The 20,816-nt window shown below is 35.1% G+C and overlaps 1 protein-coding gene across 1 annotated transcript in view; it reads right to left on the reverse strand.

Moving 5' to 3' along the window:
* Nucleotides 1-20,816, reverse strand: part of LOC142329244 (uncharacterized) — a 175,002-nt gene that overhangs the window by 54,379 nt on the left and 99,807 nt on the right. Inside the window, exon 2 of the mRNA XM_075373654.1 lies at nt 14,690-14,855. Coding sequence (XP_075229769.1) covers nt 14,690-14,855 — 166 coding nt within the window. The remainder of the gene's footprint in view (nt 1-14,689; nt 14,856-20,816) is intronic.

Raw genomic sequence — 20,816 nt, forward strand, 5'->3', positions numbered from 1 at the left:
GTCGTTGTCTGAAGCGATACCTAACGAAAAAAAACTAGTTTTGAAAATACGTTTCCAGAAAATCTTTTGAAAACGATTATCGTGATCTAAACGACCGAACTACTTTTTTGCGATTAATTTATCCTACGAGCCGGTAGCTTATATATAATAGATTTTTGTTACGTGTGATAAAATTCCAAACCTGGAGCCTTTTAAATTACTGATTTGGATTTTACCGTTTACAATAGACAGTTGATTTATTGAGCGGTTGTTGTTTTACAGAACAGGGACGCATTTCGTGTTCCTTTTTCACTTATCCTTTTTTTTAATGTATCCTTAGCTTGGAACAGCATTCAATTTTCAGGGCAGGATATTTTATTAATTAGGACGGAACAGCAAAGTGGTGATTTGGTAATTTTGAGGACGTAATGGTGTTAAAAATAACGTGTATGTTTTAGCTTTGAACTATCAAATTCCTTTACTAGAAAGTAATCGTTATCCTTCTTTGCTACTTTTTCGACTCGATATATTTACTTCTTGTCGGTTGTAAATTGTGTTTGTAGCTTGTGAAACGATTTAATCTAGAACTTAGTTTCTGTACATCATATTTTCTGACATCGGCCTCATTTGTAGTTCGTGATTGGAATTTAACAAATTTTTCTCTAATCCAAGTCGGTTTGAATTTGTTACATTAGCAATTTTGGTGCAGTTAATTAATTAAAAAAAAAAAAAAGTAATATCAAAGTTATAAAATTATTAATTTTATATTAAAAAAAAATTGTCTTTCATCGGAGACAAAACTTTGCCCGTGTTGCAACGTTATTTGTTAGTGTGTGTATTACATGCATTTATAAAAAAAAATTAGTTCGCTTGTTATTAATTTTTCTTAAATATTACAGCCGTCTTTTGTGTAGCAATATTCTGTACATCAAAAATAACAAAAAGACAAACTATAAGTAGTCAACAACTATGTCTTTGTTGTGTTCTATTTTAATAACAAAGGTGCAGTTACATTTACAAAGAAATTTTGAATTAAAAATAGCATTTGACTCATACGTTACTTCGCACCCTTTTAGCTATGTGTGCGTATTTGTGTTTGTTTTCTGTATATATTTATTAGAATTTAGTATGTCCGTATAATTATTATAACACCTGAAAAGATGTATTTAGACGCGTGGAAATAAAGTTTAACATTGCTGATATGATTTACCGGTATCGTTGTGGCTTGAAATGTACTTCCTGATTCACTTATAAAGTAATTTTCTGTTTGGATATTGATTTATTTGAGGAAAAGCATATATGATGTCTACGTGTATATATATATATATATATATGACATTTCACTTACATAGAGAGAATATCAAATCATTCATCTCTGATATAGTAAAAAAGTAAGATATATATATATGTTATATGATTTGATGTTCTCTCTGTGTAGATGAAATGTCAATGAACTTAAAAGGGCGGAAAAATAAAAGGTTAACATTTAAAAAAAAAGTTTCTTTTTTTTATTGATTAAGTTTACTGTATTATAAATTTAATAGACATATAGAATTGAAAATAAATGTTACGTTATGTTCTTTCTTTTCTAATTTTTTTTTTTTTTTGCTTTTATTTCAGTTTATGATTTTCACCAATAATTTTATTTAGGAGTTGAACCTAAAATTTGTATTTTATTGTTTGTTTATTAACTTCCACCGCTATATTACATTTTACTTTACAAGGTGCGTAAAAAAATGTATCCGGTGTTTCTTTACTGTGTTCTAATGTTTGTTTTCTCTAACCAGTTGTCAGCTACTACCGGGTCTGGGTGTGTGTATGCGTGTATTGTATAGACAAATGCAATTACTGCTAGCCAGGCCTGACGTAGCCGCAGACGTGGTGCAACGTAAACATGTATTCTGAAGCAGACTCAGGTCGACCGCCCTAAGACGTGTGGTTAATCGAAACCTGACCGCCAAAGAATAGCGCAATCCACAATCTAGTATTCAAATCCGTATAAAAGCAACCTTAAAACTGTCGATTCAAAAATCAGCTGATATTGCCATGACGAGTTTAACCGGTAGACTAACCCGGCGGGTTTGCTATTCTAATATCAACTCAAAGAAAATTTTTACAAGCGTAGGTCCAGAAATACCTTTTAATCTATTATCTTTATTTATTAAATAGCGATTTACATCTTCCGAACAGGTCGAACTCTTTCGTAATTTGTCTTATCTTTTTAAACTTCTATTCTGTACAAAATAATAAGTATGAAAATCTTTTGTTTGTAAATTTGAAACGGTGCTGTTATTTAATCCGCGATAGTTCAACCGTTAGGAAGTAATTGTTTATTAAATAAAATTTTAACATTGTCGTTTTGAACAAAACGATTGTTTTTTCAGATCGGACTTGACAGTAGCGTAAAATTATTTTCTGATTTTGAGCGTACATTTACATTAAAATTATCCGGTTAGAATGTTGTCTTCTAGATCAGCCGATCTCCGATTCGATTCCTGGGAGGATCTGGTTTTTTCAATGATGATTCAACCGTTTCGTCATCTTCATTAAAATACGCGTTTTGCATATCTGAGGTCGTAACAATTAATGTTTTTAGAGTAACTTTTAAATCGATTATATTATACTCTAATTTTAGGTGAAAGTTATAAAAATTTCACACTCATCCGAACTTGCTTTTGACATTAAACTAAAATTATTTATTAAATTGTTAATTAAAACAGAATTAACTAAAATTGTTATGTTATGTTTGTCGAAATTATGTAACGTGTAAGTAATTTATAATTTGTAGTTGAAAGTTATTCAATTTATTCATTTAGTGTGAGACTTGCGGGTGTTTTATGTATTTAACAAATTAAATATTAATCTACAAAACTAACCAGTATCCGTATTGTATTTATTTCAGTCTGATGTGTGTGTGTGTTAACGATTTGTTACGAGATGACTACTAATGTTGACTATATTTTGTCGGTTAAGCGCTTTCATGCGATTAGAGTAACATTTGGCAGGTTTTTCAGTTATTATTTTGTGAACTATCCTTTTCTCAACGCTCAAAATATCCCTTTTTTCGCCGATACATGTCTCTTTTCTTGCCGCTTGATCCGTATGTTATGTCAGAGCTAAATATACAGCGTGTTTCAAAATCATGTTACCGCTCAATCGGGATGAATATCTATCTATCTACCGTGCATCTATCTATCTGTTAACCGTGCACCAAACACGTACGATATTGAAGTTTAGCCTACAGCTTATAGCGAGTTACGTCGGAGAGATCAAAGCTAACACGTAATAAACATACACAGGCATGTTAGTCCTAATCGAGGACTAAAGTTTAACATCGTACACGTTTGACGCAAGGCTAATAGATAGGTAGATAAATATTCTTCGTGATCGAGCGGTGACGTAATTTTGAAACGCTCTGTGGTTTGTTTGTAAACTTCGCTTAAGATAAATAAAATTAATCGACGATCTGAAAATCTATTGCTCATCCGCCGTATGAGCAAGTTCTAGATATCGCTGCTAAACAGAGAAGTTACTTTTAGCTGCGGTCGTGATTTGCAAAATTATCTTTCAGCCTTTAATCTGGTGCGGCGCAATAAGAATTCTAAAAGAGGAAAGCGACAGAGATACCGTAATAAAATTTTATAAATCGTTTGCACGCAAATGCGGGGAAGCGAAAGCCGATTTACGAATAAACAGGAGAGGCGTATAATTCAAGAAGGGAAAATGAGGTTCTTACGAACCGTTAAATAATGTACACCACCGGAATACTTTATTAGAGATGAGCTACAGATGTTTGTTTACAGAATTAATCTGTATCGACCAGATCGAATTATTAGACGCTTCAAACGACGTCAGATGGAAGATTCTTTAATATCAAGTTTGGAGCAAAAGCGATTACGGCAGACCGATGAGGTGATGAATCGATGAACCAGAATGGATGTCGGCTTATACAATGAGAACGATTACAATATTTAAAGTCGCAGGAGAAATGTTACTTGTAATTTCTTAATTTTTTTGTTCGTATAATGTAATATTTTGAGACGATTTGTAATACTAATGTAATGAAATCAGCAGCCTAAATTCTTCCTGACAACCGGACAGAGTATCGTTTGAAAAAATAGGTCAGTATAACCGTCTTAAAATAAAAATATCAAATCGTTAAATATAACTTCCATGTTTGTTTTTTTTATAACAATAATAATTATTAATTTATACATAAACGTTAAATAATACTGCCAAAAATTACATTTTAATTACATTCGTGAACTTATATAATACAATATCGTATTACAACTAAAAACAAACAACATAACTAACAAATTTATTTATTTGGAATGTTTTTCTGTTACTTTCCTTTTCTTTTTAAAATAAGGCAAACATTTCACAGTTTATTTTCCTAAAAAATATAAAATATCTGCTTTCAATTAATTGCGAGTATACTAAGATTTGATTCACAATCGTATATAAACATTCTCAAACTCAATCGAGTATACCGCCTTCAGTCGTAACTTATTTACGTTAATTTTATTAATATCACATGTAATATGTTTTTGTATTATACAGTGATTTAAAAAAAAATTATTTTACAGTTATCGTTCTAAAATATTTTTTCTAGCCAGATATTCTATTTCTTATTTAAATTTGTTGTCATTTTGAGCCGTTTTAATCTGTATAATACATATACATATATATATATATCTGAACATATGTATATGTATATATGTATATGTATCTGAACTATTAAAAAAATATTTATGTAACTGAATCCCTACGTGTAAAATGAAATTAATTTCTTACGCGTATAGCGAACTAAATTTTTCAGTTGTACTTTTTTCCAAGCTATATTTACAATAAACGTGTATCTTAAATCGTACCTAAAAAGAAAGCATCTTTTCTTACGAGTAAGAACGGGCTACAACCGTTACCGCAACTTTAATGGTCGTAGGCGACCTCGCAGATTTACATTTAGGAAGCGCAAGTTAATCGTTATATGGTACGGCTATTCTTAAGAATAATAAGATCCCGCTTGAAAATTGAAAGACGAGCTATTGATGATTTCTTTTGCCTTATTCGCTAAGTCAAATCGTACTGTTTACGCCGGTAGTCAAGCCTTCCAAAATGTACTTTATAGTCGCGCCTACGATGTCGACCTTCTCTACGTTCATCCCAAGGACTAGCGGTGCGGAGAACATATTTCTTCCATAGAAAGCAATTTTGACCGATTCCTCGATTACCTCGAGTTGTTTTCGTACATCGCAGCCGTAAGACGGTCTAGGTCAGGCAGTATTAAGCGACGTATTAGTATAACGCTTTCTGTTGTAGAGAAATCAATCGCCTCGGCTCTGTTAAGTAATTTAATACGAACAAAAAAATTATATCGTTTAACAAGCCGTGTACGCATATAAAAATGAATAGTAAAGTCTTTCTTAAAAGCGCTACGAATTAATCTGTACTTCTTGAAGGTAAGCTTCAAGTACAAGTATTTGAATCGGTTTCACAAGTGGAGCGTCTGTACCGTTTGATAGTAATATAACCTGGATAAAGTACAGTTTACTTATCGACAGCTTATATGTTGCAATAAGGTTATTAGATTTTCAAATTAATACGTACACTCTTAGAATTTTTATTCTGACCGATTTAAAATTATAACGCGAAAAGTCAAATCATCTTTTATCAAGAAAATTAACGATTCGATATCCTCGGCGGTGCTATAGTAGCATAACGGTGAACTTATGCTACTATATTGTAATAATAATTAACTATTATGCAATAAGCTCATAACGTGAATGTATAACACGGTACTTTATTTAATTTTATTAGTACCGATCTAAGTACGAATTCGAACCAAACGCTTCGACTCGGTTTACTCTTAGAACTAAGAGGATCGTCTTCAGCGCAAGATTTGTCCGCTATTAATAATAACAGAATTTGGCTCTGGAGTGGAAGCCGGTCGGGAACGGGTCTTAACTTGCCCGTAACGCTGTCTGTTAAGTTCAAGCTTTTGAACGCATCTGACGTTATTTTTCAGTAACATTTTATCGACGATCGTATCGATCGTCAGTCTCACGGATCGGTATTCGTTTTTTATACGTAAAAACCGTTCGCCCGGCAGAAGTTCGTAAACGGGTAGTCAAGGTCGAGGAGAGGTGTGATGTAAGAGAGGAAATCGTACCGGTTATTTAACGAAGGGAGAACGAACGTTTTTTTACAAAACTGTCGCGGAGCGATTTAACCAACAGGAGCCGGAGTTCTTTTTCTGAGCTCCCTTTACGATCTCAGAAACGCTTGGACGTAGACGAGAGCGATATTTAAAAGCAATTACAATAATCACGATATCTTGTTTATATAGCTTAAAAATGTAGATATCTGACGTTTAGCCGTATCTGAGTTATATATTGTTCTATAACGTGTCCTCTTTGATCGTAGCATTCATTTAACTTCTGTCTTGTTGATAGAATAGCCTCTACGTTACAAAAGACTATTGCATATTGAGTACGCGTTAAGGGAAATGACGATTGCCGCGAATTAAATAGGCCGGTTTCAGAAAATAACTAAATTACTTAGTTACGCTACTAGGTAGAGCTTGGATTTATTTATAAATAAATGTGTCCGTGATACGCTTCTTCGAAGATATACTATTACCGTTACGAGAAAGATTGTGATTTTTCCTTAGGACGATTGGATTGACGGGTTTGTGAATTTATAATTGTAATAAAAATTAAGTTTATTTCTTCTACCCGGTTTATTCAAATTTTCCCTCTAGGTATACTTTTTTTTACTTTACGCACATTAATTACGTAAAAAACCTTTTTTTAAAAAAAAAACAACGGAAACAAAATCGTGCTTTTCAATGTTCAATATTTTTAAATATCGTTATTCAAATAAGTAATTTTTGATTAAGATACCTATTTATTTTTTTAAATCGAGAACATAAACGGGGTGTGAAGAGATTAAAGTAAATGAAAATTTCAGTAAAGCCTTTTGTATACGGTGTCCCCCGTTTAAAACCGCAGTACTTTGAAGGGATTTGAATCCTATTTGATGGAAGTCGAACGATTTGCTGCGTCGTACGATGTACACCGATCCGATAAAAGCGCCTTATAAAAACGTAAAATGCCGTAAGCGGCTTTCGTCCAGAGTAATCGGTTAACCCGAGGGCTATAATAAGATATAGATAGTTCACTGTTCTCGCGTGCAAATCTTTTATGTTCCTTGTAAACAGAATCCGTCTGAATTTCTTTATTAAGGTTAATACTGATGTTACGTTAAGAACCGGGGGAAATTATCGGAGAAGATCCCGTACTGGAATACGATCGTTAGTCGTTTTCGTAACGCTGGGAGATCGACACAGCTACTAGGATGCACGTTTCGGTTAGATATGTCGGACGGGTTTATTCCACCGAGAGTTAAGGACTTTTAATAAATTTAATTCTCTGTTTTAAGCCAATTTTTTTAGATTGATAATCCACTGCGCTTAAGACGACCGATAAATAAATATTTGATAAACTTTTGTCGGTTTATCTGCGGATCGATTGATATTTTTAAACGGCATTAAAATATTGCGTTCTTTTACGCTCGCTTAGATTAAAGTTATACTTACTAATAGTTACATCTTCAAAAAATTGCCGAAGTAATCAAGCTGTGGATTATTACTAAACATCGGTCGTCTATTTAATTTGTTTCTTCTTCCGATCGTTTGCGTAAATAATATAATTTTGTTTTTATATATTTCACATTATCGTGTTCTTTTTTTAAGATAAACGAACGCGAAAGTTTCTAACGATTTCTTAAAGTTATGATAAAAATATGTCTACGCAGTCGTTCTCTAATGAAAGAAGCGAGCGGTAGAATTACGCGCATACGTTCCATGTACTCGACGACCGATTAGGTATACTCCTCCCCGATAATTCATTCGACCGATCGAGGAAGTTGCTTATCCCGTCCGTTATATCGATCTACGCAGCGATACGCCAAAACATCTTTATACGCTGTACGATTTCATCTCGTGTCCTAGTTTTTAATGAATGTTATTAAATTACCTATTTGTAGCCTTTTTTCTTATAACATCAAATTACAACATGTCAGCTGTGCGGCTGTAATATTTTAATTTAACTTAAATCGAGTACCGTTATATTTTGGTTTATTTGTTGTAAAAAATGATTCCTTTACAAAAGTAAGTTCAGATATTTTTAATGTAAATTATCGTATAACTTTAATTCGTTAAGCACCGTCGTTTTTTTCTCTTAAATATTTAACAAAATATTCTTCTTTTTTTACAAATACAGTTATACAATTACCGTAATTTTTATACGTAAAAATACTTCTACGTATTACATTTTTTTTTTTGGCATTCAAATAAAGTTTTTACGCTCGAGTATTGTTGATCACGGATGTTATTCACAGCAGCTCAATTCGTTCACTGATGGGAGTATTTATTTGTTTTTGTTTTTATCGCGTAACATTAGCTTTTTTTAAATTAGAGCCTATCTTTTTACTTTTTGTGTATTTTTTCTGTAACTTTATTTCGTTCGACGGGGATTTTGAACGGTTTAAATATATCGACAAATCTTGTGAATGTTTTATAAAGAAACACGAAAACACGAAGAGTTTAACATTCGTGTAACTGAAATAATGTACGTTGGCGGGTGCGAGCGTTACGGACTATCGACAAACTTCCTTCACGACTCTGGTAGAGGGCGTCAAAGTTATCTTAGCGTAAACAACGATCCGTAGTAGAAGAAATGTTGTGTTTATGGAATGGGAAGGCGACCGTCGGTAGCATTCCTGTCAAGCGCTTCGCTTTTTTGTAATAAAATAGTATTGCCTTTTGTTAAAACAATATTTATCAATACTCCTTTCGCAGAGTAAAATATAGTATTTTTAATACTACTTCCGTAGTCGGTGTACTTTCAGTTAAATGTATAGAATTACTGTGTGTAATGCCTCGACCAAGATCTAATCGTCGATCGGGAAGGGGAGTGGCTATAAGAAGCCAGACTAAACTTATTGCGATGAACGTCTACAAAAGAATTACAAAAGAAAATCCTAATATTGTGTTTCTACAAAAACACAAGCTCGCGTTGCTGATTTATGTGGCATGTCGGTTCACACGGTGCGAAAAATTGCAACTGAAAAAATAAACTTGGTGAAAATGAAACTTTCACGGCACCAGGAAAATCTCGAAAAGATCGTTTAGAAAAATTATACGGAATATGAAATTTATGTGGAAAAGGGTTGCTGATAACGCAAGATTGCTAGTGGAAAAACACGACATTCGTTTAATACGCGTAAATTATTTTCAAAATTTACAAAGGTGTTGAAAGATGGCCGAGTAATTATCTTTTCCTTATCGAGTCCTACATCTATTTAACTCGTAGGAAGCGTTTGGGTCGGGCTGATGACTCTGTTCACGGATACAAGAAACCTATATCGAAAGGACAGAGATTGATAATGGTGCACGCTGCAGGTGAAACCGGACAAGTCCCTAATATTGCAATCGGGACAGAAACAAGGTGATTACCGTGACGACGTGAATTCCGATAACTAACGGCTGAAAACAAAATCGATACCAAATCTTCTATCTCGTTCGGTTTTACGAATGGCGGAACAAAACGTTTCTGAATTAACCGCTGAAAACTGAAAATTATGCCGCGAATTTGAAAAAGCGTATTCAGAGACAGATACAGTTAGTTGCAGATATGCAAACTGAAAATTTAATTGTAGTGACCCGTGATAGTAATGCCGATGAGTCTGAAATATTAGATAGCGACGATACGGAAAATGTAATTGACGGTGGGTATTGATGGCATCGAGACACTTGACCCGCTAAAATATACACGGTTTATTTAAAAACAAAATAATATAGTATAATCATTTATAATCTATCCGATCGATAATATTCTATTTTTCATTCTGAAAAATAAGATTGAGAATTTAAAAAAAACATTTAAAAATAAAAGAATAAATAAAATATGAAAAAAGAAAATTTCGTGAATAATAACAAACAACAGCGCGCCCAGTTGCCATTCATCAGCTATGAGTATTGGATGCACCGATGGAATGCGTAAGTACGTGCTGGCGCACGCGTTCGTATGTAACACCACAGACCGAATCTTACTAAGACTAAAAGATTAAAAGAACCCAGGACCCGTTCTGGTGTGCCAGCTGCAGTCATAAAGGGTCTAATGTTAGTCATCCAGTGGGAGATGACAGATATTGCGAGTTATGGGGTCCAGCATTGCTTTTTTCCTGCTTGCTGGAAAGCGTCAAGAACTGTTTTCTTGCCCAAACAACAGTCAGTTCTAGGGGCTCTCAAATATCGCCCTGTAAGTCTCATTAATAATACGGGCAAAGTCGTGGAGAAGCTCATCGGTAATAGACTAATTGAGGAGCTGGAAAACAACAACCTCCTCCATGAGAATCAGTTTGGTTTCAGACGGGGGCGGTCAAATATTAACGCCATCAACAAAGTCGTTTCATGGGCTGCTGCGGTGAGGGCTGGAACTTGGAGAACCAGGCGTATCCCATTATTGATACTCCTGGATATAAGAAACGCCTCCGGTTCGGTACCTTGGACAGCTACATTGAGGGCACTTCAAACAATGAATATAAGCGAGTACATAGTGACGCAAGTAGCCGGCAATCTATCCGAGAGACGGACTGAAATTAATACGGTGGACGGTGTGGTCATCAGATCTTCGGTGGAGTCCCGTAGGGGTCTGTACTCGAACCCCTACTCTGGAACATCTTCTATGACGAAATCTTAGATGATGCGGTGGACATGAGGAATGTAACCTTAGAATTAGTGAATGAATGGCTCGTCAACAACAGTTTGAAAGTCTCTCCTTCCAAATGCAAGACTATCCTCTTCACTGGTAGGAGGACATTTAGAAGATTAAATTTGCGCCTGAGAGGAGAGGCAATTGTCGAGGTGGAAAGTGCTAAATCTCTAGGGGTGTTACTGGATAAACATCTCAAATAGATGTGGCCATGATCCAGGACAGAATGGAAACAACAATCCGTGCCTTGCGAGTTCTCTTTGCGGGACAAGGAATTCCACGTGCGTTGAAGAGGCGACTTATGACCTCGGTGATAACGTCGTCTCTGTTGTACGCGGATAATGTCAAGCGCAACAGAGGTAAAGTAACTAGCACTCATAGGAAGTCGCTACTGGGCGTAGTTTCGGGGTACCGAACTTTATCGCATCTTTCTATCGGGGGCACCGAAGAAAGCACTGTGCGTGCTTTCTTCGGTGCCCCCGATAGAATTGCAGATCAAAGGGCGAAAACTATGGGCGTCCGGTGTAGCCAAAGATGAGGCCAATTCTATAATACGGGAACAATGAATGGCACGGGCGAGTTCAGCAGCGGCCGCATGGACCAGAGGAATTATCCCGGACCTGGATGCTTGGCTAGATCGCTTTCATGGCGAATTATATTACCACACAACGCAAGTCATGTCGGAACATGGTGCGTTTGAACAATACATGCATAGGTCTGGCAGGAGAGAGTCATCCATCTGCTGTTATTGCGATGCGGTTGACGATGCCGAACACACTATTTTCGTGTGCAAGCGATGGAGGAACATCGTATAAATGCAGGACTGATACATACCCGACTGGGGCAGCTCTCGGAGTGGCTCTTGGCTTTGTCCGGGAACCGGCATAATTTTGCAATATTTGCAAAAGCAGTTCTCAGAATAAAAGAAGACGATGCAAGACGACTGGGATACTGAGGGTTTTAGTTTATAGCAGGGCTATAAACAACGTTCCTGAGGGCTCACATGCCCTGGTGTGTGGGTCCCCGTGATGGAGCCAGGACTCCTGGGGTCCGTTAGATGTGGATTAATGAAAAGACCGAGACCCGGCCGGCGGCTTAGGCTCCTGCGCCGTCGGTTTGAGGCTGGCAAAAGGAAAAACCGAGACCCGATCTTCGTCGGTATGGGGGGGGGGGGGAATGGCATAGCCGGGCCTGGTTTTCTTCCGTCAGAGATTAGAGGCAGGCAATTAAAATATCTGGAAAGGACACGTCCCCGGGCCGAGTATTCTTAATTGGATGTCCGGCTCGAGGGAAAAAAAGACCCAATCTTACTCCTACCCGTCTAGCATTCAATGACAGTGCTGCGTAGTGGTTGCGCTAAGATAACTTTGTTATACTCTACACATTTATACAACATAATAAACATCGAGTCGAGGTAAAGTGACATCTGATAAGTATATCGCTCGTTTGTACAGTCGATATTATGTTTAATATCGTTCGTAAGCTTATGTTTTCAGAAAAAAATTTATAAAAAGTCAAAATTATGAAATAATTTTAGGGTGTTTCATCATCCACCGGCATACCTTCTTTTCCCGTTTAGCCTCTGGGAATCACCGTCAGGCATTACTTTAGAGAATGAATGAGGATGATATGTATGAGTGTAGTCTTATAGTCTCGGATCGACCGTTTCTGAGATGTACGGTTAACTGAATCCAACCACCAAAGAACACCGGTACACGATCTAATATTCAAATCCGTATAAAAGTAACTTCCTTTACTAGGATTTGAACGTTGGAACTCTCGACTTCGAAATTAGCTTTTGCGAAGACGCGTTCATCATTAGACCAACCCGGTGGGTCCACCGGCCTACCTAAATTATTTCTACTGTACTTAGGTTTAATAGGGAGTGCCGCTTAGTCCGTCCTTTCGTGTTTCTTTCGTTAAAAGTTTTTAAATGTATCGGCTAAATGTTTTGTAAACCTAAAATAAAATATTTCATTTTGGAATATGCATAAAATACTTGTTATAAGATGACGGTAAGTAAATCGGTAACGGTTCGCGTTTGTAATAAATTTACCTATTTTTTATACTTTGTTGGAGAAAACCCGTTCGATCTCGGTTATTGTTTACCCGTTGTCTATTCACATCGAGTAACCACGCAATACTTCAATCGTCGGATCGCAGGTTACCTGTCGGATGCGCGGTAAAAAAAGAAATCGACGTGGACGAATTTAACTTTTAAGAATAACATACGATCAATTTAAGGTACCTATTTCTTAGGTTTTGTGCGGTTCTACATCTTTCATGCTATTAAATATTATAAAGCAAACGTTAAAAATTTGTCTCTAATTACAGAACGATTAATAAATTAATATGTTAAAAGAATTAACTGTTTTCTTACGTATAAACAAAATACTTAAATTAATAAGTCATAAAATATATTTTGGGTATATTATGCAGCTATAAATATATAAATTATATAAAAATTAATTTAAGTCTTTTAATATATTAAATTATAAAAGAGTTTACCTTATAGAAAGAATAAAAACATAAATATATAATAATATCGTTATTAATTATATATACAAATATATTCTTATAATAATAGTTAAAATTAAATTACAAATATTAATCAAAGCGTAATTTATTTGGAAATAATCATTATTGTTACAGCACGTATGATGTTGCATCAAGCTTGACCTTGGAAACGCACTGTGACAACTCGACGTGTTTCGGTCGGATGGTAGGTCAGTCGGTCACTAATTCGTTATTCGTGAAACGTTAAGTACGTCATCATCATGCTCGTATATATTAAAAACATACCGTATAATAAGCAAATATGTTACATGATTGTATCTATAATTAATTATCTTTCTACGATAACTTTTTCTGTAAGAATAGCGATCCTTTTTTACGCCATCGATTAGTATATGTGTGTGTGTATATATATTATTATTATAATTATTATCGATACGTCAATATTCAGTAACTTGTAGTGAGTATTTCCAGTGTTACTAGCTGTCCGTGTTCTTTGCTCTCTGATCATAATTCGTAAACTTCTCTTCCGTTGCACCTGTTTGTACGAGATCGTTTCTGTTTGTTGGCTTCTCTTACGCGTTGAGGGCTGGTGTACGAATACATATTATATCCCGGTATTATATGCACCCTTACGTCGCCAGAAGGACGCGCAGGATCGCCCCTAGATCGTCTAGAAAACGTAACCGTGGTTTTACAACAACAGTAATTAAATAGACTAATATAGGCGCTACGAAAATGACGGTTTAATATACAGTAAAGAAGATTGTTTATGCACGATTTGCTTAAAGCTAACCACGCTAGATTATAAAAGAGTCTCGGCGATATATTCTGTATCGATCCGACTCCTAATATTATACCGAAAGGTAACCAAAATACAAAAAATACAAAGAAGCTGTACATATTTGTTTTCATCAGTGAATAATCCCAGGTAAAAGCGACCGGCGGTTTGAAACCGGGATGTGATCGCGCCACATGAACCTGATAAACTATTCTCATGTATAAAGCGAACGTTAAAATCGCCGGTATAACCACAAACAATATGGCGACTGTCGCTTGATACGGTACGACACCGTTAACTTTACGGTTACAATAATCCGGGCCTAAATCGTATAAAAATTGTAGTACGTCGGCTGTCGTGCAAGCAATCCATATACCGAGAATCGTTAAAGTTACCGATCTCGGTGTTAACAACGCGTACCATTCTGGAGCGAGACATAAACGGCTGTAACTTTCTGCGGCTGCAGCGGCTAGCGACAACACAGTTACTAACCAACAAAGTATGGCGAGAAACCACTGAAATTGGCAAACCGGCGGCGAATCGTGCAAACCGGCGAGTATTACGACGGCCGAAGCCGGCATAACCACACCGGTTATTAATAAGTCGGCTAATGCTATATTGACAATAAATGCGTTACCTCTTCGTTTTAAGTAATCTTCTATCATAACGGCGCTTATCATATAAACGTTACCGACGCTTCCGATTACTGCTAAGCCCACCACTAATAGAAGTCGTGCTACTCGACTCCAGTCTGAACTAAGAGTGACCGGCGAAATATCTGTCGTTACATTACTTCCCACCATCTGTAAAATAAAATTAAAAAAATTATTCTTTTTATCTATAACAATCGTCGATGAAAAATTATACAATTTGTAAAAAAACTTATATCTAAGCTCTTGCGTACGACGATACTCTACACTTACCGAGTCGCTTGCTTTACATGAAAATAAAAAAAACAAAAATATACAGTATGTCGTGGGAGTGTCGGTCAAATTTAACGGACCGATTCAGGACGTCAAAATAAACAAAAAAGTGTGTGGGAACAGATGTCTTGAAAAGAAAATCGATACCTTATTTGTCAAACGGGTTAATAAACGTCTGAGTTGTGGCTGAAATTGATAAAGCGGATCGCAAAATTTGTGCAGTCTGACAATTTTGTCTGCGTTTGCGCTTTCACTAATCGAATTAAAAATAATTTCTATTACTAGAAATAATCAAGCAGGTATAAAATACCTCCCAAAGTAACGTAAAAGTCAACATGTGCGACGATATCGTGAATCCAAATCACAAACCGATCCGATAACATTAACAGTAGCCGATATTCTGTACGTACAGAACAAACGAGCACACCTTTACATATTCGGAACATTATAAGATATATTGTACAAAAACTATATAATAAATAATACACTGATACAGTTTTCGATCACATTTGCACTTTTCGATCGCATTTTCAACGATTGTCTTCTATCTTAACTTAAAAAAAAAAAAAAAAACAGTCATCAATAATACCGATTTGAGTAAACGATATTAAAATATGGTAGTAAAAGCGATTGAAAGCGTTATAATGTGAGTTTTGAAAACTTTATGTTTAATAAATTTGATTAGGTTTGTCGTTAACTCGAAACTGAAAATTAATTGTAAAACAAGATTTTCGCAAAACCGCTTACAAAAAATAATCGCGTGATATCTAAAATGATTTAAGAGACTTTAAGTAAGATTTTAAATCGTCATCCGATCTGCCGATGTAATTAATGTCAATCGATTTGTACTTCGTTTAACCTTATTATTAAACATTTAGAATTATTAGTTTTATATACATTTTGTTAACATTTATCGGTCGGCGACCGACCTTTACAATTTCAAGTATTGGAGGACCATTTTAAATACATCCTAAAAGTACTAGATATACTGGACGACAGGTTGCCAAGAAATCCGGCTCACTAACTTACTGATAGAGCGTTGATTTAGGGTTTGGTTTGATAAGTGGAAAAGTCTAGGTTAGAAAGTTTTTCCAATCCTCAGAATAGAAGCTTACAGACGGGGTATTTTAATGACTTTTTGAAACTTGAGGAAAAAAGTGAGATTACGTAGGTGGATAGATGTCTAGGCTTCGTTTCATCATCTGTATCTTAAACCGAATACAAATTTATTCGATAATTTGTGTAATATAACCGATAAGAATTAAGTTGGATTTACGAATCTAATTTTGCAAGCGACAGGATCTTTGAGGATTTCTTAACAGAAGGCTATTCATGAAATAAAGAGTAGTCTTGTGTTCTTTGTGTTTAGTGGAAATGAGAAGACGTAGCTCATTTTACGTGTCGGCGGACTAATTTTTCTGAATGTGGGAAGCTATTCTTTTAGAAATTAAACGGATGAATTTTTTTATTTTATAAACTGTGAAAATCAGGATTGTTTTTGTACAGTATATATGACAGCTGAATTTGCCTGTAAAATAATTGTAATTCTGAGCGATAACTCGAGCGACTTCAATTTTGTTCAAACTTTAATATACCGAGAGCAGATGCGCTTAGGATCAGGAAAACACAACATCTAAAAATCGGAAAGCAGATTTGGAGGTGTCCAAAGGTTCCTGACATGGAATAACTGAAAAATAATAGAAGAATACATCAAAGAATGTTCATCACCGAGAAAGAAACTGTAAATCGTTACAGGTTTTAGGAAAAACAAAAACGAGTGAAAAAATACACCTGGACTGACAAAAGAAAAGAAAAACATAGGAAAATTGAAGAAGATGTGGGAGAAAAAGAAATTGAAAAAGTGAATTATTTGAAATAACGTAGTTCACAATGGCTAAAATTAAGAAAAGATTCTAAAAGCGCATATTTCTTTATCGTTACTGGATTGCTGTTAAGTTTGGCATACACAAAGTTTTCTTACCGATCTGCTTATCATTCAGATTTCTACTGAGGTTAAATATTTTGTCGAAATAATTTCAGTAGGGAAGTACGATTTTTTTTATATATTGTAAAAAAGAGAGATGAAAGAAATTTTTTTACGAAAGCAATTCAACAATTTTCAAGCATCTGTTGATATTAATTTTGGTTATTCATCCTGCTAGCCAAGACAAATGACCGTAGCGATACTGTTTTATTATTTATATTGTTTTTTTACATTTTATTATTAATATCATTGAATTGAAAAAAACTTTCAATAAATTAATTAAAATAAAAATAATTCTATTAGAATGAAGAAAACATTATCAAACAATTGAGAATCCCATCAAATAATTAAGACTGCAAAACATAATTGTTAAAACATTTATGAAACACATACTCTATATAAAATATTTTTATTACTTATTCTTTAATTTTTAGAATTCTATTTGCAATACCTACCAGGTATTATGGAACGGTGAAATATAAGGAAATTCAGTTAGGCAAATTTCTTAAAATAATTTCTCTTCAAGTTCAATTTCTCTTCATGCAGTGCAATAGATATTGAACCAGCTATTGTAGGTAATTGCTATATTATGTTATCTGTTTCTTTGTTTGCTTTTTTTGGCATCCATTTATAATTTTTTTTTGGAACATATTAAACAGGGTTTGTTCGTTACCAGTGAGAAAATTATAGAGGATTTGTGAACTGTTAATTAAAATGTTGCATCTGAAAAAATTAGAGTACAGAGTCTTTGTTCGAATCCATGAAAAACAAACATTAACTCAGAATAAAACCCTGTTTAAAAGAAGTATATATATATATATATATATACTAGCTGTACCCGCCACGCTTCGCTGTGGCACATTGTGGTTGCATGGATGATAAATGAGAAACAAAACAAAGCATACGTTTCATAGAAGTTTAATTTTGCAATACTTGTGGATATACAATATTTTTTGTTTTTCCACTGTCTGTGTAGATATATTAAGGCTATCTGGTTTGCCGACTCGGGAACACGCAATACAGTTGCCCATGTGAGAAGCAATCCGCATCTAAATCTAAACCACACAATTCTAAAGATTGACCTTGGGCTTTATCGATTGTGATTGCAAATGCCAATCGAATTGGGAATTGTAATCGTTTAAATTGAAATGGTGTATCGGTCGGGATCATGGGTATTCGAGGAATGCGGACATCTTCACCTTTGAAAGGCCCCGTTAAAATCGTAGCTTCCACTACGTTATTCGTCAATTTCTTAACTGCAAGTCGCGTGTAGTTGCACAGTTTTGGCCGATTAATATTCCGCAACAGGATAATTGGCACACCTATTTTTAATTTTAATATGTGTGGTGGCATCCCTGGCAGATCAAGTGAGTTTAAAAATTCGGTTGGATAATTAACTACTTCATCTGCTTCTACAACGGTGTCTATCGACTTATATGTAATTTCCTCACTTTGAATGCCGGATTGAATAATATTATTAAGTCGATAGACATCTTTATTCTTTGCGGCAAGGATAGCTCGTTCACTGAGCCGATCGTGATTTCTATGATTAATTTGAATATCAGGAAATACTTTTTCGATCGGTTCTTCTTTCGATGTTACTAAATTACAAAAATTATCAGGAAATGATATTCGTCTAGACGTCTCATCGACTGGCAGCTGTCCGTTTCCAATGTCCAGTAACTGTCGTAAGAATACCTCAGCTGATGGATCGTTCTGCAACTGGACACGCATATTCGTAGTCGACTGCAATGTACGTACGTGTCGCCACAGTGTTGAATATTTCAGGCAAGCATTTATTTCGTCTGCTGGTGTCGATCGAGAAATTACAGGCAATGTTTGCCTAAAATCTCCTGCGAGCAACATCAAAGCATTCCCGAACGGTTGAACGTTTCCACGCAAATCTCGTAACGATCGATCAAGAGCTTTAAGCGATTTTTTATGTGCCATCGTGCATTCATCCCAAACAATGAGTTTACATTTTTGTAATACTTTTCCCGTACAGGATGCTTTGGAAATATTGCACGTGGGAGTCTCGATGATTTGCATGCTTAATGGCAACTTCAGAGCTGAATGCGCAGTCCTTCCACCTGGTAACAATGTCGCAGCTATTCCAGACGAAGCAAGAGCTAAGGCTATGTCATTTTTTGATCGAACCGTTGCTAGAATCAATCTAATGAGGAATGTTTTCCCAGTTCCTCCTGGCGCATCCAAGAAGAAGGTCCCCCCTAACTCCGTCATTTATCATTTGCATTATGCGATCGTAAATGCCTTTTTGTTCACGCGTTAATTTGGGAATGTTTGATCGGACATATGACTGAAGATCACCAATGTTGTAACTCTGTTCACGGCGTAAATCCACATCAAATGAAGCAATCGCAGCTCGGGTGGGTGCTGGCATTCCCAATCGACTAAGAATTTTATTTGCATTAGCTAAGCACTTGTCTTCAATATCTATCAATGCTTCGTTGTAAATGCCTTCTGTAAATTCAGTCAAAAGTGAATATTTAAGCTAACAAAGGATTTTTTGGTCATTATGTAGGGATATTATTTTCTGTGTATTTGGTTATTTCGACTTTTTTTGTTTGCATCGGCTATAAGAAAGTCGGGTGTTTTAATTTATTTACTGTAAGTCATCCTTCTTGGTGGCTTTTCTTTTTGTTTTGGTGTTTTTTTTTTTTTTTAATAAAATACAGATGTTTTAGCTGTTAAATATAATTCAAAGAAATTTGTTACTTAATCAGTTGTGATTTTGTTTACATTGGCAACGGCCATAGGGGCTGTTTGTGATTGGTCGTTGTGTTTGACAGCGGCCATCTTGCATTGATCTGATTTGTTTTCCTTTGTTTACATTTCCATCTGATTTATTAGCCTCTTATTTATTAAAAAACTGTACAAATTAAAAATAAATAGATAGATTTATTAAAAATAGATGAAAACAATCTTTGATGCGGGTTATATATCGTGCTAAAATTTGAGCTCAATCGGTGCAGAACATTTTGAGTTTTTGAAGCGTACACAAACGAACTTAACATTTTTATATATATATATGTTTATATGCAGAGCGACTCAAAATTATGAAAATCCCTCCAGTTCCAGATAGAACACTGGAACTTTCAGTACAAGGTATCGGTAACTGCCTTACCGTTTGGTGAGAAATAGAACTTCATCCCCTTCTTGGGGGGGTTGACTCAGGAGTTGTAACTCAAATATTTGAAATTTGAATATCATTTGTGTGATCATTTTAAAGGTCTCTTTAAGACAAGAAACATGATATAAATAAAAATTTAGTACGATATCTGTACCCAAAGAGGTGGCGAGATAAAGTTTTGATTTTGGAAAAAATTACATTGATATAATTTAAGGAACTGTTATTGCAAATAAATAAATAAATTTAGAAAAATTTGATTAAATGGATACTATTGAATAAATTTATTTAAAAAGCATAACGTTTGCTTATTCACTTACATTTCATTTTAATAATTGTTTAAAATTTCCTCCTTCTGTTGCTTGACAGCGTGCCAGTCAGTTGTAAAAGAATGATATTACATTATTCAATGATTTCCTTGTGATATTTTGTGCCGATCTTGAATTCTATTTCGTAAATCATTGATATCTTGGGACTTTTTGTATGATAAACAATACTTTTTAAGCGGCGCTGTAGAGAGTAATCCATCGGTGGCAAGTAGAGTGATCTCACCGGCTATTCTATTTGATCCCTTAGGCCAATCCGACTTCCAGGAAAACACGCATTTAAAATTTCAAGTAGACTGAAATGCGGTGGGGCACCGTCTTGTTGAAATCAAATGTTTTGGAAGTCGGGGTCAACAACATTTTGAATGTTTGCAACGATAAGG

Source organism: Lycorma delicatula, chromosome 8 (genome assembly GCF_047948215.1).
Source record: "Lycorma delicatula isolate Av1 chromosome 8, ASM4794821v1, whole genome shotgun sequence".
Classification (NCBI taxonomy): Eukaryota; Metazoa; Arthropoda; class Insecta; order Hemiptera; family Fulgoridae; genus Lycorma; species Lycorma delicatula.